Source organism: Aulonocara stuartgranti, assembly GCF_965226115.1.
Source record: "Aulonocara stuartgranti genome assembly, chromosome: 10".
Taxonomy (NCBI): Eukaryota; Metazoa; Chordata; class Actinopteri; order Cichliformes; family Cichlidae; genus Aulonocara; species Aulonocara stuartgranti.
Genome location: NC_138946.1, coordinates 25953577 through 25978055, shown reverse-complemented (window position 1 = coordinate 25978055; position 24479 = coordinate 25953577). Strand labels below are relative to the sequence as shown.

General features: G+C 40.8%; 4 protein-coding genes across 21 annotated transcripts in view; all 4 read right to left on the bottom strand.

Moving 5' to 3' along the window:
* LOC309715687 (RNA-binding protein Musashi homolog 2) overlaps nt 1–771 on the bottom strand; it is a 270739-nt gene extending 269968 nt beyond the window's left edge. For 8 of the 12 annotated variants that reach the window (XM_082549000.1, XM_082548999.1, XM_082548995.1 and 5 more), the window contains exons 1-2: nt 525–771; nt 135–175 (exon numbers count right to left, since the gene is read on the bottom strand). In XM_082549000.1, coding sequence (XP_082405126.1) covers nt 135–175; nt 525–586 — 103 coding nt within the window. In that variant the 5' untranslated portion in view covers nt 587–771. The remainder of the gene's footprint in view (nt 1–134; nt 176–524) is intronic. The other 4 variants (XM_082549006.1, XM_082548997.1, XM_082548996.1 and 1 more) reach the window with 2 other exon arrangements.
* A 9223-nt stretch (nt 772–9994) lies between these two features.
* On the bottom strand, nt 9995–12082 carry LOC309715862 (oligodendrocyte-myelin glycoprotein-like; the record flags this gene model as incomplete). Its single annotated transcript, XM_082549299.1, has 2 exons — nt 9995–11348; nt 12075–12082. 2 exons carry the CDS (start codon nt 12080–12082, stop codon nt 9995–9997), a joined length of 1362 nt encoding a protein of 453 aa, XP_082405425.1.
* A 1865-nt stretch (nt 12083–13947) lies between these two features.
* LOC309716064 (uncharacterized protein) lies at nt 13948–16727 on the bottom strand. Its single transcript, XM_082549642.1, has 2 exons — nt 16501–16727; nt 13948–15107 (listed from the first exon to the last, which is right to left on the bottom strand). Exon 2 carries the CDS (start codon nt 15097–15099, stop codon nt 14341–14343), a length of 759 nt encoding a protein of 252 aa, XP_082405768.1. The 5' UTR covers nt 15100–15107; nt 16501–16727; the 3' UTR covers nt 13948–14340.
* Nucleotides 16728–20905: 4178 nt separating this feature from the next.
* Nucleotides 20906–24479, bottom strand: part of ksr1a (kinase suppressor of ras 1a) — a gene marked incomplete at its 3' end in the record, with an annotated part of 34706 nt that continues 31132 nt past the window's right edge. For all 7 annotated transcript variants that reach the window (XM_082549842.1, XM_082549836.1, XM_082549838.1 and 4 more), the window contains one exon: nt 20906–22674. In XM_082549842.1, coding sequence (XP_082405968.1) covers nt 22668–22674 — 7 coding nt within the window. The remainder of the gene's footprint in view (nt 22675–24479) is intronic.

Genomic DNA, 24479 nt, shown 5'->3' with positions numbered 1-24479 from the left:
TGCACAGTGCACATTCGCACATACACCGCCGCCAGCAGCTACAGCGAGCACTCAGTCACAGCGACAGAGGGGGGAAAAAGAAAAAAAACAACAAGAAATGCTGGTTACGGTGTAAAAGAGAATAACAGTCTCACCTGGTGAGGTTTGCCAGCTGAGGCCACCGATAAACATTTTACTGTAAGGGGAAAACACAACAGAAGTGAGTCCAGATGTCAGTTCGGCCATTTTGACGACTAACTACTTCTAAAAGCGACCTTAAAGGATAAAGGAAGACTATGAAAACACATTCGCGCTTAGTAATTACACTCTGGCTACATAAAAGGGGCAGGCCACTCTTTGCTACGGAGCGGAGGTCTTTTAAAACTGCATCTGGAAACAGACCCGTGCCCGGTTTAAGTGCGTACTGTTGGGAGGGGGGTGCGGGAGGGGGGACGAATCCAGCACGGCAGTCGAAGTCCTCTCCAAGATGTTGTAACATGAAAAAAAATCGTACCTAAGGATTAAATTTAGAAATATATCCTTACCCCGGGTCATGTTGTGAATCATTTAGGCTTCCGGATGTGGCTTGACTCCCGTCTCCTTCCATATCTATTCCAAACTATAGGCTGGGACTACAGTAACAGTGACAGACACGCACAGATACGGCAGGAGATATGCAAAGCCCCGCTATGAGAATATTACTGAGCCGGGAATGAAAGCGTCACACGTGGGATCAGCTCAGCCCCCTGCTCCCTCCTCCCTCTCTCAGCATGCTCTACCTTGGCCCACAGGGGGCGGAGCCTGGCTCTGTCACCTAACCAATCCAATTGACGTCAATTCAGGCAATCTGCAAACCAATCCTCCGATTTGTCATTTAATTAAGCAATAAGCCACTAGAGGTGAAAGTGGCTTATTGCTCTTCTACGCCAGTGGACACATAGCATGAGAAATGTTATTTTTAATTAATACTGTTTACAAATTGTTTTACCACTGAAAGGTAAGGCTTGCAAAAGCAAAAGCGACATGCAGACATTATTTTTTTGTTCTTATTAATTACAACCGTTTGTTATTCTTCCGCCGTGTAATCTAGTGCGCTAGAAAGACGTAAAAAAGTGGGACAGTCACTATTTTAATAATAAAACATAACATATGGTCGCGACTTTTAAGTGTCTACTGAGAAATAAGCAGGGTTTAATTCGACAGGGAGCAGCAAAGAGTGTGGTCTAAGTGTAAAATAAGTATTGTGCAGGTGCACGGGGGCATCATTTTTTTCGAAGTGAAGAATATTTGAGCGCCAATAACTGAATAATATAAGTATAATAAATGTTACCGGTGGCCAGATTCGTCTTTGCAAGATGATTTGTTATACATTATTACTACTAAGATGTCAATATAGTTATTTTTAGTTGATGCATTAAAATTATTGACGTCTTTGCAAATGGACCCTTCAGACATGATCCATGCAATCCTGTTGTACAAGCAAACAAGCAAGGTTGTGCTCACATGTTATAATGTTTTTAAAAAATGCTCAAACGAGGCTCAGAATAGGCAAAAAAATCTGAATTTAAAACGTGTTTCCAGGAGGGCTTAAAGAAAGTTATTTAAACATGTTCCAGAGGCTCTTCCTCTTCTCTGAGGAAGAGCCTCTGTAGCTGATGGTGGGGTCTCACCTTCAACTACTACATTCATTACTACAGCCAACAAAGAAATTTTCCCATGGAGATCAATAAAGGCTTGTATCCTTACATACAGTGATGCAATTATAGATCCATCCACGTAGATAACCTCTAATGAGCTGCTAGCCCTGCTCTCTGTGCAGTGTATGTGGAGATAAGCTTGCTCTGCCCCCTCATGACCTTGAAGAAGGTGATGACAAAGCAGGCTAAGAAATTAAGAATAAATGAGTGCAAAAGACATTTTTAAGATATTTTAAGATATGGGCCTATGCATTAATTGCGCAACGTGCTATCAATAGAACACAATAAAAAATACATGTCCAATCTGTTTCAGTTATATATTATACATTTGTCTGATTGCTGTTCAGAGATGTCAAGCTGACAATATTAAATGACCGCAGTTTTCATTGATATGAGCCAAGAAGATGCCTCATACTCTCTGGGAAATGACTAGCTATCCTATTTTATTATTCACAGTCAGTGACTTTTTTTTTTTGAATAGGCCTGTCTTTGCTGAGTGTTCAGGGTTCTACCAGAGGGAATTTCTTATCTGGCCAGGCAGCATGTTTTTGAAACAATGACTTAGATAAAACCCAAATAACAACACTTTTGTCAGTTGAACAGCTATAAGTCTGTCATTAGTTAGGGGACTCTCCACATTGCAGCTGTCTGTATCTCCAAAACAAAGGTACGAAAGCAAATGCCAGTAATTCCTTGTAGTATGCGAGTGTCAAAGAAAATGGAAATATGACACCTTGTGTGAAAGACTATTACTTATTATGCCTTATTTGCACCATTGTTTTTGTCCCATGCCATTTGCTGATGCATTTATGATTGCTTTACCGTTGTCATATGCGCAGCGGTCTCCTGAAAGACGTGCCTGAAACGTGAGTGCAAGAAAATCGCATCCACCCAGCAGCTGAACAGAGGAAAAGTTAGCGGAGGGTGGGTGGTTGGGTTATAAATTGATGTGGAATATGAGCTCGGAGGAACAACGGGCTTAAAAGCCCCATCACAAGGTGTGCAAAAATCACAGTGGATTTAACACATGAAGAGCAACTTCTGTTTCATGCTCAAACAAAAACACTGGAGGCCCGGGCTTCACGGTGCAGTTGTGAATTATTCTGTTTTGTGAACAACAGCATTATTGCCTTTCCATCCGCGGTTGTTACGGCATGAAGAGAGGCGAGTTAAATGTGACAGAAAAGGGTACGGCGGGTGTGCTGTTTCGCAACGTCTCATCGATCCATTGCCGACCAGATTTGGCGCCAAAGCAACCTGTAAGCAGACGAGCCGAAATCCTTTGGATCTCCGTGGGGTAACGCTCACAGGGGGTTTCTGTGTCCAGATCTTTTTTTAACACTCAGTGAAGGAAAAGCACATATAGATTGTTTTAAATTGAACAGTGTTCTCCTTTAATCGGAGCAGCCAGCACCGCCTGATGAAAGCGCCTAAAATGTTTGTAGCTCTTTAAGCAACTTGACAGCAGTGCTTTTGGAGCAGCTGAGTGTTTAGTCGTGGGTGAGGAAGAAAGAGAGGGGTTATATCCTGCAACAAAGTGGCCTACGTGTGAACAAATTTCCTTGAAAATGATGCCGAGCAGTGGTTCCATTACTTGGGCGCTCACGTTATGACAAATAGAAAGGAAAACGGGAAAAAAAGAAGAAGGTTGAAGCAGTTGAAGACGCTTTGATTAACGCAGGGACAAATTCTTTTAAGATATATTTGCATCCTGCATGCTTTGAGCTCATCGTCATTTGCTGGAGCTTCAAGGGCAATTCAAGATTTCTTCAATCCTGCATTTGCATTGGTGTAACTGTTCAGTTCTGAAAGATGAACAGCTTCTCAATAGAGAGCAAATTCAGCATGCAAAGGGAGGAAAAAAAAGAAAGAAGAAGCTTGTAACTAACCGAGCCTCTGCATAAAGAGTGGAGGATTTGGGGATTGAGAAAGAAGTAAACTTGATAGTGTGTGAAAGAGCTGAGGGGGGAAAAGAAAGTGAGAGAAGCAACAGACTCACTGACAGTGTTATGAGATGCTGTTTTGAGAAGAGGCAGCCTGTTTCCTGTTGCAGTAATCACTTTACACCCTCAGAAGCTTCACTTGACCTTGGAGAAATTGTTCTTCCATCATGTGTAACCCCTTTCTCCACCAAGATATCTATGTAAAAAAATTCTTTCAGATTTCAAAGAGGCTTTTTTTTTGCCACAAACACCAGGAACGACATCTAATACGGATGTATTGAAATTGAAACTGTAAGTCTGTGGGGCAATTTTTTTTTTTTACATGTGAGGTTCACCACATGTTATTTAGCCTGCATGTTTTGCGAATAAAAATCAAAAGACAAATCAAAGCACTTTCTGTCTAACAGGAATTTCTTAGGGAAACTATCCAGACACATCCTAAATGTGTTTAATATTATCCTTTGGATCTGGTGAATGATTTCATATTGATCACTGTGGATTGGGTGCTTTTCTCCAGAGGGCCTATTACAGTGGAATTCAGAATCCCGAGGAAAGCTGTGGAGAAGGCTGCAGATGTGAACAAATTGTCTCCCTCTAGTGTCCTCTCCTCTGTGCTTCTTCTTCTTTGCTCGGCTTAAGTACCTCTCAGGCAGCAGGGAGAGGGCCAGACTGAAACATGCATAATTGACAGTCCTATTTCAGGAATTAGCCACCCACCAAACTCTAAACTACCTCTTTCATCTTGCCGGGAATAATTTGGCATCTTCTGAAGGTCCATTTCAGCTGGCTAGGATTAACCAGTGGTCCACTGATTGATTTAATGAGTAAAATTTCTGTTCTCCACATTGATTTGTATGTCTCTTCAAAGGTGGTTTGTGTGTAAACCCTGTCAACTGATCACGATTTGTGAGGATTACCGGGCTTGTGTCTCTTTGTTAGCACACAGAGAAAGTGTTAGAAGTCAGATCAGTAGGAAGGATGTTCTGGTGATGAGTGATTTCTCTCCCCCATTATGCCTTCTGTAACCACACAGATGAGTTAATTAAGCTGTGCCAGAGGCTACGCACTAGCATTCCAGGTAGATGGGCCACAGCGATATTCAGAGACATTGCATATAAAAAAAAAAGAACCTGTAATATTTACTTTGAAGTCTTTATGCATATAAGGCTGCCCTAATGCTAATTTGGCTGGCAAATTCTCAAAAAATACCCGCTTAGCACCTGCAGAACCTCAAAAGTCCACTGATTATTCCCTTGGAGGTTACAAAAACTGTTCTAACTGTGTGTGAACAGAAGATCCTCCAGTGCGTTTTCCCCCCAGAATCACCTCCATTAAAAGTGAGCTCCACGAAAGACAATTTGCATTTTTCTGACCCTAATAGCCCACCCTTTTGCAACTGGGTCTCTTTTTAGGCCGATCAGATTCCAACACAAGAGGATGATGACGACGTCATTTACCTGCTCCACTGGGCTGGGAGATAAGCTCATGCCCCTGCTGCTCCCTGGAATGTTCTGGCTGCTGTTTGTAGAGAGAGAGCTGTGTCTTACAGATGATGACAAATGGCATAAAAGCACCACAAGGAGCAATCCTATTACCTGTACAGTCAGCAGTAGGAAGAGAGGTGTGTGTGTTGGCCTTTTGGAGAAGAGATGGACCATCCCTGATTTCTCAGAAACCCATTGTGAAGCTGTTAACTTATGCTTTACTCAGCTGGAACCTGTTTTAAATCAAAGTTAATATTTCTAAATCTGTATGAGATATTTTTAACGGCATTTTCCTTTGCTAACGGACAACACGGGAAGCCTGTGGATGACTGGACTGATGGACTTCACCCATGTTTATCCACTTGTACTTTGTTTATGTGTGCCTAAAACATTTTTAGAAACCTCACAGAGCCTGAGAATGGTAACCAAGCCTCTCTGGCTAAGTGTTGCTCTCTGTCCTTCTGGCTCACTCTCCGTTTATTTAACCAGCCTTTTCACTCCTGTTTCCTTTTCGCATTCTTTCTTCTCTAACTGGCTGCCACCATATATTCTCTCAGTTGCTAACCACTTCCTATTCTGCAACCACTGACCTTAACACTGACCTTGCCTTGTCTGTGCCACTGAGATGAGAGAGAGAGATACCATATCCTTTGCTTCCCCCTCACTATGCTGCGAGGTTGAATTTTGCCTGTCTCATCAGTCTTCCGGCTGCTGGAGTACGCCTTGTTATTTCTTCCAGATTCCTACACATTTCGCTTTTCAGCTGATCAGACTGGAAAACATTGCTCTTGGCTCAAAGACATGCTGGGCCTTGGCATACACAGTAGACCCAAGCCGTCAATACAGATTAGCTTTATCAGATAAACTTTATCTGCTGCGTTTGAGCGTCCTTTGGTTGGGTACCAGCCTAATTCTGGGCTACGATTGATACCGCGACTCTAAGGAGATCAAAATTGGCAGCCATTGTTTTTGCCATAAGCAGCCTGCTGCTGGCTTTTCAAGGTGGATGATTCTGTGCATCACTGGTAACAAGCCTGTTTTTCTCTTTGTATTATTTGGTGATTAAACATGGCATTCTGGGTGGAACTTAGAGGTTAAAAGAGAACACTCCAAACAGTCTCCATTTCTGACCGATTCAAAAACTTGCTTGCACATAAAGCTCCCAGTTAAGCTCCAAATTCTGTCATGGTAGTCTATCTATCTATCTATCTATCTATCTATCTATCTATCTATCTATCTATCTATCTATCTATCTATCTATCTATCTATCTATCTATCTATCTATCTATCTATCTATCTATCTATCTATCTATCTATCTATCTATCTATCTATCTATCTATCTATCTATCTATCTATCTATCTATCTATCTATCTATCTATCTATCTATCTATCTATCTGTGTGTGTGTGTGTGTGTGTGTGTGTGTGTGTGTGTGTGTGTATTCTTTCTTTCTAAAGGTCCCTGAGAGCAGTCTTTGCCACTTGCAGGCCAGTGAAGGACACAATCCTTCTAAGAATAGTCTCTAACTACGTTTTGGCATAAACATTCATATATGTCGCTTCACCACAAGAGGGCGCTAAGAGCACATGACAATAAGAGCTCATGTCACTTTGACCTGATGCATAATGATAGTTCTGTTGATTGCAAGTTTCCTATTTTATGTGCGTGTGTGCTTGTGTGTGTGTGTGTTTCTTTTCTATAAGCAGTGTGTCTAAAAATCAAATAAACAGCAAGAAATCACCACCACCTACTCCGTGCCTGTGTGACCTCACTTACTTAAAGCACAGACTGTATTCATTTTTCAGTCTGGACTGGGAACAGCTAAAAGGCCCAGCTGCTTTCTCTGAGATTTTTTCTCCTTGAATCTCAGAAAAAGGTGGTTCAGTAACAAGCTAAATAAAAGAAACTCTTAGCTATGTTGGCTTTGTAACTTTCTATAACACAAGAAAATAGAGTTTTCCAGCAACAAAGACAAATGAAGTCAAAACTGTTTTTGTGCACTCACAGTGACTGCTTGCTATGTGATGTATTTCTAAAGCCTTTCTGTGAGGCCCTGTCTGAACCCATTCATATACATATAAAGCTGATATAAACTAATTGTATGGGAACACAAGAGGGCAGTACAATAAAGCACGCTGTGGAGTGAAGTCTCTGAGTGTGGCTGAAAGAAAGAAGCGAGCTCACTCAAAACAAGCCTGGGTGGTGAGATGAAGAGGGGAGGCAGGGCAGCAGTAAATGATGCTAGCCTTCTACACCTTGTCAGTTATTAGGAGAAGGCAGAGGAGAAATCTGACATTACTTTGTGAAGTCTACAGAGAAAATAATTGGCTAGAGCAGGCCAGCACACTGGCAGCTAAAGTACCTGGAAGGGATGTTTTAAAGTCCCACAGCTAAAGGGAGCCAGAAAGATAAAAAAAAAAAAGAAGAAGAAGAAAAAAAGAAGACATATAAACTCAAAATCAAAAATTCAGCTCACACTACATCCACACTATGGATTTTTGTGTTACAGCTTTATAAAGCAGGGCTGCAGTGTAACATGAGTTAATATTTCACACGGGCACAAGTGAAAATAAACTGAAGACAAGAATGGAAAAGAGAACTCTTTCTGAACCTCGAATCATGCTCTCTGATAATCAGCCCACAAACCACCAGCTTCCTTCTATATTTGGTTTTAAGCGGTAAATGCAATCATTTGTTTCTGAGCTCTTATGTATATATATATAAGTCTTATATATATATAAGGCTGGGGTCATCAATTGAAATGTGTGAAGCCTCCAAAAATAGGTTTATGTAACAATCAATACATGTATGCATAAAATGTATCTTTTTTTTTTTCTTTTCTTTTTTTTTTTTACAAAAAAGCATTTTTTTATTCCCCGATTGCTTATGCCACAAAAACTTTTGGGGACCAGGACGATGACATTTGTAAATGTTATTACTGGTCACAAACTCTTACTTTGAAACTAACAATATAACATTTTTAATCTTTGTGGCATAAGACTTAACAAACAGTAACATAAACTGCATTACATAGTGTTATATAGGCTAGTTTTGGCTGAGCCACATCAAATATCTCTTCTTAGTATTGTATGTGGATTTTTCTGTGACATTAAAAAAGGATTCACACAAGAGAATACAGACTATTTGCCTTTACTTCACCTTGTTTTTAGAAGGTAAGCTGTTCAGGTTCTTGGCCTCTCATTGCATCAGGTGTTTATCATTGACTGTGCTGGTGGAAACACAACACCATATTGTCACCTGTTCACGAGGCTCGCGCCTTCGTTTGCCACTCACCGCCAGAGAGGAGCTCTTCTTTGTCTGACCCAGATGTTCCCATATGTGAGATTGTCCTCACTTGTCTTGCACCCATTGATAAAGGTCATACGAATCACCTGAACCTCTGGGATAGTGTCTGTTCTACGATATATTTTCTTTTTCAGTTTACCCCCTTTTTTCCAAGTAAAGGAAGAAAAGCGATTGGACAGTACCCAGCAGAAAACACTCTGTGTGTGTTCTGATTCGTGATTAACTGTGAGACAAGGCAAGTACACTTAAAAACAAGAGAATAAAATCCAGCCACTGGAGATGCAGCGTGGCCGCTCACTTCCTTCATTTGCCTATTATAGAGCAAGTGTGTAGAAACAAGCCAAGATTAAGCTCAGCATTAATTTGCCGTTTGTTTGGCCTCTCCCCCTAACACTTAATCACTGAACACTTTAAATTAGAACAACTGTCTTCCAGGGTAGGATAAAGCAAAGAAAAGAAGAGGAGGTGGTGAGTGGTGAAATGAAAACAATTATCAGAAGGTGTAAATAGCCAACATTTTATTTAACATTACAGAAAACACTTTGAAGCAGCACCCAGCAATAAACTAATTCCTGACATTAGTTCTTCTCCAGTTTATCAAAAGCAGATTTCTGTGGTGCTTTTCTCCCTCTGTTGGCAGCTTTAAGGTCTAGATGCAAAAGCGTTACTAAAATTGTAAAAGAAAAAACCCAAAAAAACCTGCAGGCTGCTACATCATTGGCGTTTAATGCAGTCGAGATTTGAATATCACGAAAGTGTCTGCGCTTTAATGCTCTGCGGCAAGACACAAGTAAGTTAGCATTCCTGCGACGTTCAGTCAGCATGCAGATAATTTTCACGAGCGTCACTGAATCATGAAGGACACTTAAGTCTGAGATGTGATCAAAATGCAGAAGCAGCGCCAAGCATTTGGACTTTGTTAAACTGTAGTGACGCAACAATGTCCATTTGTCTGCCCTCTGCTCCAAAGAGTCTCTGTTCTCTCCTGTTATGTGCGTGTCCCCGACATTTCGATCACACATCCTGACCCCTGTATGAAACGAGCAGGCCAGACATCAAGGACAGCTACAGTGAGAGCGGAAACAGTTAACAGGATGAAATGTTGCACAAAGTCAAAGCAAAAATACACATCTAGAGTGAAACTGGGGAAACAAATAGGGAAACAATAAAAAAATGTTAAAAAAATAAAACATTTAAAACTCTAAATTGGGGACATTAGTGTGTACTGAAGTGCACCTTGGACAGCCTGGAAATAGACTGTTGCTGCCCATGAAGCACCAGGCACTCAGTTACATAACAGACTGGTACCTGGATGTATAGTGCCATCATGTGCTCTGCTAGATTCATTACAATCTTAAAAAGACATTCAAAGCAGGGCTTGTAAAAATGTTAGAAAAGTTGTTTGTTTTTGCACATGTAATTCTAAAAGTGTCAGTACACCCAGCTCAAGCCTGTCATTGAAATTAAAGCTGTAAAGCTGGTAATATATATATGCAAGGTTTGCAGCGCAGCAGCAGTATTCAGTTTTGTGTCTGTTCTACTTGTTTGTGCTATAAACTGGTGTTGGGCCTTTTCATTCGTCTTTCAATGGACTTGAATCAGAATGAGAGACAGGAGCGCTGAGCTATGAAGGAATAAATCCCAGGAACAGGAAACAAGAGCAGGGCTACTGTTAGGGATACCACCTGGAAAGGATGGATTCTGCCTCCTCACACTTCTGGTGCGAAGTGTGGTTGTCTTCTTTGTTTGGATGGACAGACTATCTGTGGTAAAAAATTGATCTGTGGCAGATGTCGTGTTATCTTCATCGGTCATTTCTGTAAGGAGACTTGTGTCTGTGGTTGAGGTTTGCTTTGTTGCAGAGACATGAAGAGAATCAGAGCTAACACTTGCAGACATGTGATCAATAGTTAGGTGTGTGCCTGTGGTTTTGTACTTCAGGGTGGCCATGCTGATGCTGGGTGTGGCTGTGAAAGTGTGGTGTTTTGTGTCCCATGTCTCTCTTGGGGCAACAGGAGTGTTCAGCGAGGTAGAAACAGACAGATACCACCAGCCGGTGACACTAGCTTTGGGGGTCATAGAGGTCAGATCCTTGGCGCTGGCAGCCAATGGGGGTAAGTTGTAGGAGGCATAATGCCACCCTCCCGTCCTGCCAGGGCGCACCCCTCCACAGACGGGCTGAGTGTGGCATGGGCATCCCAGGACACGTGCGGGGGTACGCTGAGTCCAGGAGAGCAAGTAACTGATGTCGGCGTAAAGGTGGCAAGCCCAAGGATTGTTTCCCAAAGCAATGACTTTGAGCGATGTCATTTTGTCCAAGACTCCAAGAGGCATTGCAGAGAAGCGGTTAGCATGCAGGTAGAAGTAAGTTAGTCTGGGGAGCCGATCTAAAGATCCGGGAAGTACTTTTACTAGCCAGTTGTGGGACAGGTCAAGAATCTCCAGGCGTACGGGTAGGTTGGTGGGCAAAGTCCAGAAGTGATTGTGGCTGAGGTTGAGCGTGCACAAACTGCTCAGCGTGTTGTTGATAAAGGTGGCTCTCTCCATTTTGTTGTCGGAGAGGTCAAGCAGCTGCAGGTTCCACTGGTAAACCGTGTCATTCTTGTCCAACAACTGAATGCGGTTGGAGGAGGCATAAATCCGCCAGAGGGAACGAGGTAGGTTTGCGGGCAGTCGGCTCAGCCGATTGTGAGACAAATCTAGAACGCGGAGATGGGTGTAAGCGGTAAGTTGGTCATCCAGGCTGTGGAATCGATTGTGGGACAGGTTAAGGGAGCGCAGGTTGTACTGTAAGTTGTTGGGCAGACTTCTTAGACCCCTCGAGGAGCAGTCTACCTCCCTGTGGCTGCGACTGCAGGAGCACACGGAGGGACACACAGCCAGAATTCGCAACCCAAGCCATAACACGAGCACGAGCTCCAGAAGAGAAAGCTTCCACCTACAAGAAAGACAGCAAACCAGTGTTATTTGTACACAGCATCATTTTCAGAAGGCACACTGAAAGCGAGGCCTGCAGGGTGTGAAAATAGTGAACAAAGGATACAAACATTTGCTGCCTGCAGGAGAAGCATTTCAAACTATACAGGCTGGTTCTTTCTCACTTTCTCTCCACAAACATACACACATCTCTCACACATGTGCACAGACAGGTAGCTTAATGTTTCCTGTGCATCACTACATTGTTTGCAGGTACACACATTAACGTCACATACCAAACTGACTCCCCCAATTATGCAGCCATGTCTTTAGAGATTCTGTAGCAGTATCCTTTATATGCAACATTAGGAAAGTGCTTAATTGTGTCCTTTTGTAGAACTGATAAGCGCTTGATCTGAACTCAAGGAGGATATTTCTAATCTATTGAAGAAAATCATCCATCACAAAAGGATGAGAAATCCCTGCTGTCATTTTCCCTGGCATCAGTTTGCGTGTTCAGTCATCAGCGCTTGTCAGTAAAGTCACTCCCATGCTCTCAGAGGAGGAGAACTAGCTCAGTAGATGGGTTTTTATTAATGACTCCACAGAGAGCTCATGCATCAGCCGGTCCGAAGGCAGGCGAAGACACAGTCGCGAGCTGCTTGCTGTTGAAACTGCAGTATCTTTGAGCCGAGGGTGTGGCAGAACGTGTGAGTAAAAAGAGTGATTAAATTTGTTCAGAACTCACCGTCTCATTTTATCATTCCACTCACTTTTCTCTGCTCCTTCTCGCTGTCCAGCCCCCTCTTTCCCCTGTCCTTTTCTGCTTTTGATCCCAGGACCAGCTGGTGTTCTGCTGAAGGTGTTTTTTTTCACCCTTTTCCGCTCATAGAATTGACCTCTGCCTACTCGACCATTTTTTTTTTTTGTATCTTTTTTTCTCAGGCTGCCTTCACTTCTTTGCAGTTTGGTCCTTGGCTGCTCCTTGAAAAGCTGAGAGTTTACTACCGGCTCTTATGGATCTTTTGGGGTTGGCGTGATCACACACTGCAAGCTCTGGATTTACTCTGTGCAGTGGAAGTAAAAGGGGAGGGCTGGGGTGCTTGTGAGTGGGTAAGGTGGGGGTTGAGGGGGTGCATTAGGATGGAGGTAAGGAGAAATGTAGCGGATAATGAAGGGATCTCTGCATAAAAAGGACTACAAAGGAAACCACTTGGTCCCTTCCAAACCTGGCAGCTCTCAAGATTTCCCTCTGCATTTTAAAACGACAGCTGCTGCTGTGCTCGGATTTCAGCCCTGTTTGTATTTAAATAGGATCGACTGTTATCAGTTATCTCACATAATCTACACCCCCTCTTAAAGCCTCCTTTTGCAAATGTAATGATGTGCTTCAATTGGGTCTTATTTTCCTCGTAAATGTTGGAGGCTGCCACAAAAGAGCACCATGATTTATTGCAGAGCACTCTCCCTCTGCTGCAGCTTCCTACCTGTCATCAGCAATACAGGCAACTCTCCGTTCTGCACTGCATTGCTGTATTGCTACCACAAAATTAGACTTGGTCCAAAGAGACAGTTAATCAGTGTTTCAACTTTTCAAGTGCGACAAATTTGACAAAAATTATCTTTGCACAAAGACAGCTCACATTTCTGACTGCAGAACCCTGGCAGCAGTTAATTGAAATCTTCTTTTTTAAAACTATTGTCTCAGCTCAGTGGTCACCTTAACCAAAAACACATTTCAGCAAAGTGCTTGTTACTTCCTCCCCACCTTTTCTTTTCTGTACTTTCTTTTCTGGGTTTAGCAGCTTGCTGAGATGAGGTTAAGTTACATGTATCCTGTAACTGGCCCTTACAAGAAGCTTCACGATCACTCCACAGCTGTCTACCACCACCCTTAGCGTGCTATAAAACTGCTTTCAGCTCGTGCAGTGTTGCCAAATACTGCAGCAGTAGCAGGAAAGAAAAAAAAAGAACACCCAATAACCCAAATTTGACTTTGTATACCTGCTGCACCATACAGGCAGTAAAGAGTTGCTGAAATTATTTACTCATTATTTCATTAATGTACATGCATCACCTAGAGCCATGCTTTTATTTCTCTCTTTTACTTTTTATCTCTTCTACTTTTGCATTCAGTGCCAGTGGTATAAATGCACTACCCAGCTCAGCAGAGAACAAACTATTCAGAACTGCTAAAGAAAGGTGCACATTCATCATGACGTCACCTGCAAGTGGATAAACAAAGTTCTGCACATGACAGCGGAAACAACCCCGTATTGGTTTTTTGGAAAAGTTTTCTGCGTGTGTGTGTGTGTGTGTGTGTGTGTCTGTGCTTCTATGTATGTCTTTTGTCAGCTCTGGCTGAGGTGAAAGAGAGCATTCTTTTAGAGTTGAGTGGCACTGCCTGGAGGACGCACGTTCTCTGCTTGCTAATCAAGCAGACCGCTTACACACACACACACACGAATGCCAGCTCGTTACACAGCTGAAGGGCCAGTGATGACTCTGAATGATGGATCTCTGTTGTGCTGGTTGCGTGATTGTCAAATTAGAGTAAGAGAGGAAAAACACAAACACACAAGGTGAGCTGGGGGGAAAGAAACAAAAAGCTTATTCTAATGTTAAAATATTTTAATTTTCACACACAAGAATTGGAAGCAACATCACTCTATTGTTTTCCCAGTAATAAAATGGTTGACAAGCTTAGAATACACACAGCTGGTTGATTATCAAATTGAAATCTGTCTGGAGAAAAAAACTACAGTTAAAGGATTTAAAGCCAAAGTGAAATAAGGGCAGCTATACACAAAACTCCACATCACATCCTTTGGCAAAGAAAACAAAATGTTCATATATTAAGCTTCTTATATAAGAAGAGTGATGTAGGCTGTATAAGAACACAAATAGGGGGAATTATTTCATGAGCTACTCATAGTACGAAACACACAGTGTAAGATCCATAAAACCCGAGTATTTAGAAGTGGTGGGAATCTTAGGAATGAGATAGGAATCTTCTATTTCTTTTCTGCATCACCTTCCTCTTTGCCCTCAGAGGAGGCTGCTTCCACAGCTTGGCTGAGCTGGGCTTCGGTGGCCGCCTGTGGGTTGGGGGAGGGTGAATCTTCAGCTGCAGTTACAGGTGTAGCTGAAGCCTCCTCGCTGTTGGCTGCATCTCCCACCGCCTTCTCCTCTGGTGTTTTCTCATCCTCCTTTACCTTCTCACTGTCTTCCTTGATGGTGCCGTTATTTGTCTCCCCTTGTGCTGGAGTTACCTCAGCCATTAACATGGTGGTCTCTTTGGCTGCTCTCTCAGAGTCAGGCTTGCTTTTGGCCTTATTCTCAGTCCCCATCCAGTACTCGTTGTTGCTGACAGGTTCGCCATCGGTTCTCAGACGTCTCTTCAACTTGCACACCTTGCACAGCAGTATCAGTGTCAATATCATAAAAAGAACGCAGTTTAATAACAGTACGCCAGACAGTATGTACAGATTACGGCATTCAGCTTTGAATTTTTGAAAAACACTATGGGTGGTTGTTGGTGTCTTCACAGTGGTGGTGGTGGTGGTGGTGGTGGTGATGCTGGTAGTGGAGGCAGAGCTGATGGCAGGCTGAGATACACTTTCAGCCTTGCTTCTGGAACCAGGGGAGGTTGCTGTTGAGAAACGATACGTGGATTGATTGCCATTAGATCCAAGGGTGGGTTGAGTCATTCTGTTAGCATCACTTTGCCCTGGGATAAACAGCAATACACCCAGGATGAGCAGGCCGTTCATGTTTGTATCTGTGAAGACATGGCAAAGCATTAAAATCCATCTATTGCAGTAATGTCAGAACAGGAACAGGAAAGAGACTAGTACAATTACAAGGGACATATGCTGTCCTTTGCATTTTCTAATATTCTATACATAGACTCCAGAACATTTTAGATGTAATTATTACAGTTTTTATTCCTCTAATACATCCTAGTGTATATGACAGCTCCTGTTTTAAAAACTAATCACAGAGCATTGTTGTTTCTCAAGCTGTTCAGGACCATATAGAATAATTTGTCCCATCTTCATCAGCTTTATTGGCTTTATGGCTCTTTATGTAAATGTTGATGCTAACTATTTCAGAGTACTTCTCCTTTAGCTGTCAGCTGCGGTATCATAGTTTCTGTAATTTCTCAGTGTGTTTGATTTCCAAAAATACCCCCCCCCCCCCCCCCCAAAAAAAAAAAAAAACCCAAACAAACAAAAAACAAAAAAATAAATTAAAGGTACAAAAGCACACTAATAATAACGATTATTACTAATAATTACCTCTTGTTTTTTTTGCATTTAATAGAAGTCAGTGACAGTGTCATTGTGAGTCTACTGGAGATTTCTTTTTAAATTCCAAAGTGTGGGTCCCAATCAGTTGCATAGAGTATTAGTGAGCTGTATTAAAATGGAAGGGATCGTTGTCGTATACTTTTGTCAGGCGCCCTGACCATCCCAGCCTTACCCCAACACCTATAATGAGTTCTGTAGTGATCTATGTAAATACAGCTTTCATAAATCAACTACAAATTCATAGTTTTGAACTTCATTAAACTCAAACTTCATCACTTCATCCTTACATCTGTGGAGTTGGACAATTTTTTTAAAAAGTGTGCATAATCCTGTTTAATATACACAATCGTATTTATACTGGTGGTACGCACCATTAACACTGGCTAACACTTCAAGATGAAAACTAACACTTTAGATTTGATTTAATCAAATACGACATCCCATTCTGTTTTGTTATAAAAACTAAAGCTGAAAAAAATCACTTTTTTGAAAACTGTTCATTAGGTAATGAGTACATTTTTTAACTATAGGGTTGGATACTCTTAGGTACTCAAAAAGAGTATGTGAATTTGTGAATCTTTGGAAAATTATTAATTACATGTTTACATATTTAAAAAAAATTTTTAAACATGTATTTTTTTCTGTATTTCAGTGTCAATTTATATTTGCGAAAACACAATTTTCCTTTTATGCTCCCAACATTAAACGGCTATCAAACCCTCAAACAGTCCATATATGTGTCCAAGGTCCACGTAGGTGGGAAGCTTGCTGCCATGCAACCTACCAAGAGCTTCTTCTAACTGAGATCTGCACTCGATTTATAATCAAGCTGCGCATTTAAAGATAAAGTTTGCGACTTACATTGATGATGATCTTGATATAGTTCCAAGAAGACTACAGCTCTGTGTGAATACTATAATCACGTATTCAGTATGCTGCAGGTGAAGAGATGTGAATGATGTGGAAAGCTGCTGGGAGATTTGACAGTAATCTAAATCAACGGCACACTCGTCTTTCTGACTCATTCTTACTTCTCCATTTAGGCTATATTAAGAAAAGGAAGTGGTTTTGGTGCTCTGTTCTGTGTTGCTGTTGATCACGCAGACATCTGTTGGGTGGCATACTATAAAAAGAGGGAGGCGTAAATAATCAGTAAAACCCATTGTTGTCCTACCTAGGACTACATAATCATCAATACAATTTGCAAAGCAGCGACACCAGTCGAGCTGCAAACTGTGCTATTTTTTTACACAATTATTTTGAGCAATTCTATTGTTCTTAAAGGCCTTTCACAGAAACTGACGTGCCAGAGATTCATTTTTTTTTTAAACCTAAAGCAATAATAATCATGCCTATATCTGTCGTCTTCAATTTCACCTACATATTTTTGTCTGAGCTCTCTCCGACCGCTCACAGAGCACTTTTAATTATAGGCATTGGTAAATGTCATACAACAAACAGCATACAACCTTTCTGACACTTGGTTACCACACACCACATGCAGCGGAAAAGGACAACAGAACAAGCACTTATAGATGACATAAAACATTTATGAAAAACATTATTCCGCATCAGTTCACCAACAGCAAAAAAGAAAAAAAGAAAAAAAAAGAAATTTGCATTAAAAATCGAGTTATTTTATCAACTTCCCCTTTTATTTTCCTCTCTTACTGTATGCTGAGTTTCCCATGTGATTTCTGGCTATTTAGGCAGTCTGCACCTGCACTCATAACTTTCAGCTTTAGAGGGGAATGTTTAATTTGGTAAGATGTTGCAGATAAACTGGATGTTTTCTGCAGGCGGTGAAGTAGACACAGAAAAGTTTGGACCCCCTGCTGCTTAACCTGCTGTGCTGCAGACAATTTAATTATCACGAGCATGAAAACAACACCAGACAGTAAAAACTGGTAATTAAAAAAATGACAAAAGCAAAATTAAAGGTATTAAAGGCAACATCACAACCTGTCATGCTGCTATAATCTACCATCTATAGTCCTTTATTTGCTTGGTCCTCAGACTGGCGGTGGCCAAATATTCTGACAAAGAGTATTAATTCTCTTTGAGCCCTAAAAGCTGACTTAATCTAATAAACATGAGAAGGATGATAAGGCTAAATATGTATGAGGGGAACTGAGAACAAAAGGAAAGAGGATGACTTCATCTCAAAAACCCCTCACCTTTCACTGAATGACGGAAAGTCCCCATTTGTTAGTAAGATCATGGTGTGTTTGTTGTAGATGTTTTGCGTGCGTCCAGCTGCCCCACTTTCTTTCCCCTTTTTTTTCTCTTTCAGTACCTTCACTTCTATAAATAACCAGCTTGCTGGCTGTGTTGGTGGACAGCTTCATTAAGGAGAGTCCCAAGGTCATCAATTGATGGTTGACAGTTGTAGTGGTGCACTCAGCAAATGTTAGAATGACCACGAGAAAGCTCTCTCACTATCTCTGTTGTGTTCTCACCTTACCCTCTGTTTCAAAACCAAATTGTGGCTATGTGTGTGTGAAGGCTTTTTGTGTGATTTCTGGGTTTGATTTGAACATGCCTGGCATAACACATACCACTGGTTGCACATGTAATGCTGGTACATTTTCAGCTTGCTAATTTGGTAACAAAATCAAACAAATGACTAATTGTCATTCTGTAGCTGACCTTGCAGTAATGGAAACAGTTTTCCCTCACTAAACGCTGGTCATGTGACCCAGTACCAGTTGGAGTCAAAGAGCTTTTTAGCTGCAGTAGAATATACAAGGTCCTCTCTTTGCCATTGATGCCAGTATACAGAAATCAATTCACCATTCTTCTTTTTTCTTCAGATAAAACATTTCAAAGACCAAACGCAAGCACAAGTGCTCATTATCAAGGCACCTTCCGAGGCTTCGTAAACTTGACTGAAGGTCACAGAAAAGCTTCCTAACCAAAATAGGGAAACTGGAATTGCTTCCTTTTATTTATATACCTCCAGCTACAACCATTCAAGCTCTTGTGTTTACCGACTCATAGTGAGCCTTTCGATTATTGTCACTGTTTCAGAGTGAGACCAAATGCAAAACCTGGCCACCCTCTCTCATCTGCTACCAAGGTATGAAATTGAAAACTAATAAATGAGTGTTTGCAGAATATTATGATCACACAGTGAAGTTAACCTTTGAGCTTATGTGCTCATTAATGTCACTGCCCCACATTTTTTAAACCTATTAGACATTTGTATGAAATGAATTCTCAACTCGTAGCCAAAAATTTGTCTTTTTGCAGTTTATTCTTAACATGTCAAATTTGTACAAACTGAGGAAGTTAGCTTAAAATTTAAGACACACTGTTTACATGTTTCCCATCAAGTTACTACATATTTGAAAAAAGTTAATGTAAAATGTGCAAAACCATTAAAAAAGAAGCAGTGCCTCATCATGTCTTTACCATAAAAGGAAAGATGGCAAACACTTTCTTTTGGGTCGTTATGCCACCTAGAGGAAAAATGGGATTGTGCTCAGCCTGCTCTTGGCTTGCATCTATAATGTTCACCTATAATAACCATGGAAGTTTATTTTTGATTAGATAATATCTATAATTTATTATAGGTTTGGATTTGTTTTCTCTGTTTTGGACATTAATTTTATGACTGCCACTCGACGCTCTCCTAGCGAACTCAGAGAAATTAAAACACAAAAAAGAAAACTGGAACAGTAATGTTGTCTCAAACAAAGAATGGAAAAAATATTTCAATATTTCTTTAAAAAATAAACTGGTCCAGTCAGGAAAATGGGGACAGAGAGAGGGGAAGACATGCAGCAACAAAGAGTCGTGGGTAGCACTCGAACTCAAGCCTACTGCTCTCCGGCCACCAGGCATATGTTTGCCTGCTCACTCACTGAGCTAAACCAGCTTCCCAAAGTGTTTATGGAGTGTTGTAATAAAGGAGAGATGTTCAAAAGTATACACATAAAATATGCATAAAAGTCCAAGTATGCATACATTTTTAAACTACAGCAGTTCAAAGTTATCAGCATTTTATTAGTTTGTATTTGTACTATATCCAAATTATTTTTATTTGCATTTTTATACTGAAACCCAAATAATTTAGATACTAAGACTGTACTTTATAATGCTTGCAGCTTGTGTTAAAAGATTTCAAACATTGACATAAACAAATCACATTTAAAATTGAAACTTGCTTTGATTTAGCATATTCATGTAATTTAAACTGAATGTGCTGAAGCTTGGAAAGTGCAAAGAAGAAGAAGAAGAAGAAGAAGAAGAAGAAGAACTCTAGATCATATGTTTTATCTTTCTACAGTTTTCTATCTCTTTCACATTTCTACTGAAAGTAGCATGTTTGTTGGTGCCAGATGGGCTGATCTGAGTATTTCAGAACCTGCTGATCTACTGGGAATTTCCCCACACAACAGTCTCCAGGGTTTACAGAGAATGGGCCAATGAAGAGAAAACATCCAGCAAGCTGCAGTTCTCTGGCCAAAAATGTGCAGTGGTGTTTCTACAGTCTGTTGGGGCCAAAGATAAAAATTCAGTGGTGGTCCTTCCAACCAGCACTGATCACCACGTTACAAAAAAAATCTGACATCACAAAAACAAATGAACAAACAGAAACATGGCGACTTAATGCACAGCTAGCCAAGTTAATGCCAAATGTCAAACAAAAGAATGAATTTAATGGTAGCAGAAGTTACGTTATTCAGGCTTCTTTCTCGCACAGTTAAGGTTAAACTAGCAGTGTTTAGTAAGTTAATATTATATTTAATCCACTCACTCCGGTCTTGCTTTCCCCCCTCCTTATTGTCGTTGCTGCGATTCCAAATCTGCCAGCCCTCTGGGACCAAGCAATTGGCTGCCTTCTGAATATGTGATTAACAACATGAAAGCATCCATCTCACCTTGTATCAACTGTTCATGATGCTGGTGATGGTGTAACGATGTGGAGAATGTTTTCCTGGCACTCTCTGGTTTCCATGTGAGCATGATTTAAACACCACAGCCTTCCTGAGTATTGTTCCTGAGCATGTCCACCCCTTAATGAGCACCGTGTCACAAAGCTTAAATCATTTCAAACTAGTTTCTTAAACAAAGTGATTTCATTTTGACCAGATGGCCTCCACATTCATCAGACGTCAGTGCAACAGCGCACCTTTGGGATGTGGTCAGTTGATGCCATCGTGTTGATATGATGCATAGTGTCCAGTTATTTTGAATACCTGTGCTGGAAAACACATTTTACCAACTTACCATCAGCTGCAAAATAACCGTATCAGCTGTATTTACATGACAAGCCTCACTTTATTGTTTTCCATGGATGAAAACACAAACTGCGTGTACAGAATGGTAATCACATGCAATACAAAAATATGAATTTTTACAACAACATAAAAAAAAAGAAAACAAAAACACGGATTGGCCAATACTTAAAAAACAAAACAAAACATTGTACAGCTTTTGTACAGCATTCTGTACATGAAAAAAATATAAATATATATACACATCTGTAATAGCCAGAGCAGTACCAGTTCAAAAATGTTGTCATGTGTTTTACATATAAAATGTTTGTAGAAATATTAGAAGAATTGTCTTAATTTGCTGTACATTAAATAATGTATATACAGTACATTACATACCATTGGATTTGCAACACAACATTTACTGTAGTCTTTCACAAATACCACCCCCCCCCCCCCCCCAAAAAAAATCAAAAAAATCAAAAAAAAATCAAACAGAACAAAAACAACCCTACATGTTCCAACACAGTACACTCACTCAGTCAACACACAACCACAAGCACACCAGCTGAAGCCAGCAATCACAAACAGTATACACAAGCACGCACAAGAGGTACTGTTTAAGGAAGGTATAGGACACTTTTTGCACCAGATTCCTGATTTCACCTTCCCTCTTTTCTTTCTTTCTTTTTTTTGTTGCACAGAAAATGCGATCACTCAGCTCTTCGAAGCAACTTCCTTTTAAGGTGCACTTCACACTTCAGCAGATGAGCATTGCTAAGAAAAAGTCTGCAGAAAGAAATAGACTGTAGTTTTCTATTTTCGTGTAGATAGTCTTTGTTTTCTGTTTGCACTTTTTGTCTTCCACTTCAGCTCGTTTAGCATACGCAAGTCTTTATCAGTGCCCCCTTTTGGAACGCATCAAATAAACAGTGAATTCACCAGACCAAAAATGACAAATAAGCTAACACAAGGGAAAAATAAACACTGCAAAAGAAACCATACGCAAAACAAAAGAAGCAAAAAAAGAAGAGTCTATGATTTTTTTTTTCCATTTTGACAAAGTGCATATTGGATTTATACTTCTCAGGACATGCCATCCTACAATCCTTAAAAAAATTAAAAAAATAATAATAAAAAAAAACTGAGAAGGAGGAGGCAGGTGGTTTAAGATCATCACTCAAGCAGCATGTCAAAGTTGTGTCAAACACCCTCCACCACCACCACCCAGGGAGTGAAGAGATAAATGAAGCAGGGTGTTTGGTATTAAGGTCCATTTTTTGTCCAGCAGTGTGTATTTGCGTGCGTGCGTGTTTGTGTTTTAGATAGAAAGAGAGCCATGTGGTCAGTACCACCCCAGGCAAGAACAACCACATCACAGCAGCACAGAGAAGTTGAGCAGGGCCGAGGATAGGGCAGCCATCAGCAGGCACAGACCACAGCACACCAGTCAGTCTCAGCACAGACACCACAAGCCAGTTAGTCAGAAGCCTCAGAGTCTCGACTGACATTACAGGAGAAGACCAGAAGGAAGTCAAAGAGCTAATTTTTTTTGTTTGTTTTGTTTTTAGAGGAATGAAGGGATTTAGGGTGATGGGCGACAACGGTTGTCCGTCACACCTCAGTCCAACGATCCTCTCTTCCGAACAAGGAAATAACATGGAAGATCGGACTGTGGATTAGTGGAAGTGGCGCCTGTTTCAGACAGAGGCAATGCTTTGATCAATCCTGTAAGAGTTAAGGATTCAGGAGCATGCAAGGCAGACCCAGGCTTTGTTTTGCATTGCTTTTGTTTCAGAGTGACGGCTACAACCTAGATTAGACAAGAGAAAAAGAAAAAGACAAAAAAGCAAAAGAAAACAGACATTAGACGGTTAGTGAAAAGTTAACAGGCTTACATTGGAGAATGCAAGATATCGCACGCACTGATTAGTTAGAGGACATCCATGAGATTTAAAAGGTTTAAAGCATGTTTAATGTGATTTAGAAGTCATTTGAAAGTCAGCTGTGCAAAGCTACCATTTAAGAAACAAGAGTGAAGCCCAGTGACTGCTGGCAGCAGTCTTGAAGCAAATGTAAGAAAAGTGTGTGAAAAAGCAAACCATACAGTATTGTGCAAAAGTCTTCACCCACATATAAGCAAAATGTGGGTGTTTTCATTCATTCATTCATTTATATATATATATATATATATATATATATATATATATATATATATATATATATATATATATATATATATATATATATATATTAGGGGTGCAACGATATTCGTATCGATATTGAACCGTTCGATACAGTGCTTTCGGTTCGGTACGCATATGTATCGAACAATACAATTTTTTTCAATTTTTTTTTTTTTTTTTTTGTGTCCCGTTTGGATCTATAGCCATCAGAATTGTTGTCTTGAGGCCAAGAAAGATGCCAAGAGGATTTATTTTAAGTGGATCATCATATTGGTCCATTTGATTGACCTTTATTATAATTATGAATTTATTTTATTTTCAGTTGCAAACGGGACAGACATGACTGTGGGATAGGACAGGGGGAAAGAATGAAAGAAAGAGGGGGAGAGAAAGAAAGAAAACCAAAGGGGAGAAAAAAAAAAAAGAACAATACAAAATTTGTAATTTATTTTATCAACTTTCCTTCTGACGATGCTGTCTGTGTTGAGCGCTCAGTGAATCTGCATTTGACTACTCCGCCTAGGCTCGAGAGTGCAGCCTAGGCGGAGTAGTCGAACGCAGATTCACTGAGCACTCAACACAGACAGCATGGTCAGAAGGAAGAGCGCAGGGCAAGCTAGCGAGACAGAAGTGGACCTCCCCACCCTCATTCAGATCTGGCGTTTGGAATTATTTTGGTTTTCATGTGACGTATGACCCTGAAGGTAAGCGAGTCATGGACTAAAGTAAAACAGTATGTTGGATGTGCCATGCAATGCTCAATTACATGGGTGGGAGCTAGTGTGTTAGCGCAGTTAGCTCGTTAACGTGTTGGCCGTCTAGCCCCTCTGTATAGGGTAGCTCGTTAACGGAGATTTGCCGTGTTGTGGCGTTAAGGTTATTTCAACGAGATTAACCTGAAAGCACTAGTGGGAACACAACGAATATGACTGCACATTTACACCGACATCATCCTAGTGCAAAGACAAAAACAACAAGCATGCATGCTACAAACTTTAGCCGAGTCATTTAGACAGCTGTTAGCACAGGATTCTCCTTATGGAGACCTGATATGTTTAATATGCTGCTGAGAATATAGCCCAGAAGAAGCGGATAGTATAGCTTTTATTTTGGAAAGAGACATTTCTCTGTAATAAACTCTCTTTTCCAAAGATGAGTGATTCCTCAATCAGATACAGGGCTCGCAATATCGCTAGCCCGACGTCCCGGGGCTATCTCTGCCCTGCCTGTCGGGCTATTGTAGGAAGGAAAAATATATGTCAATGCTTTTGCATTCTTTCAGAAATGTAGCTGGGTAATTATGTCATTGGGTGAGCCACTGTCAATATGTGACATATTGAAATTGTGTTTGAATTTGCGCTTGTTTTTTTGCTTTCACTTTGCAATCGCGCGAACTGTGTATAGAGAGCGACAGCACTGATCTGTGAGTGAT

Bases quoted from the DNA above. Each gene is read 5' to 3' on its own strand.
- LOC309716064 (XM_082549642.1), bottom strand. From the start codon at position 15,099: ATGAACGGCCTGCTCATCCTGGGTGTATTGCTGTTTATCCCAGGGCAA.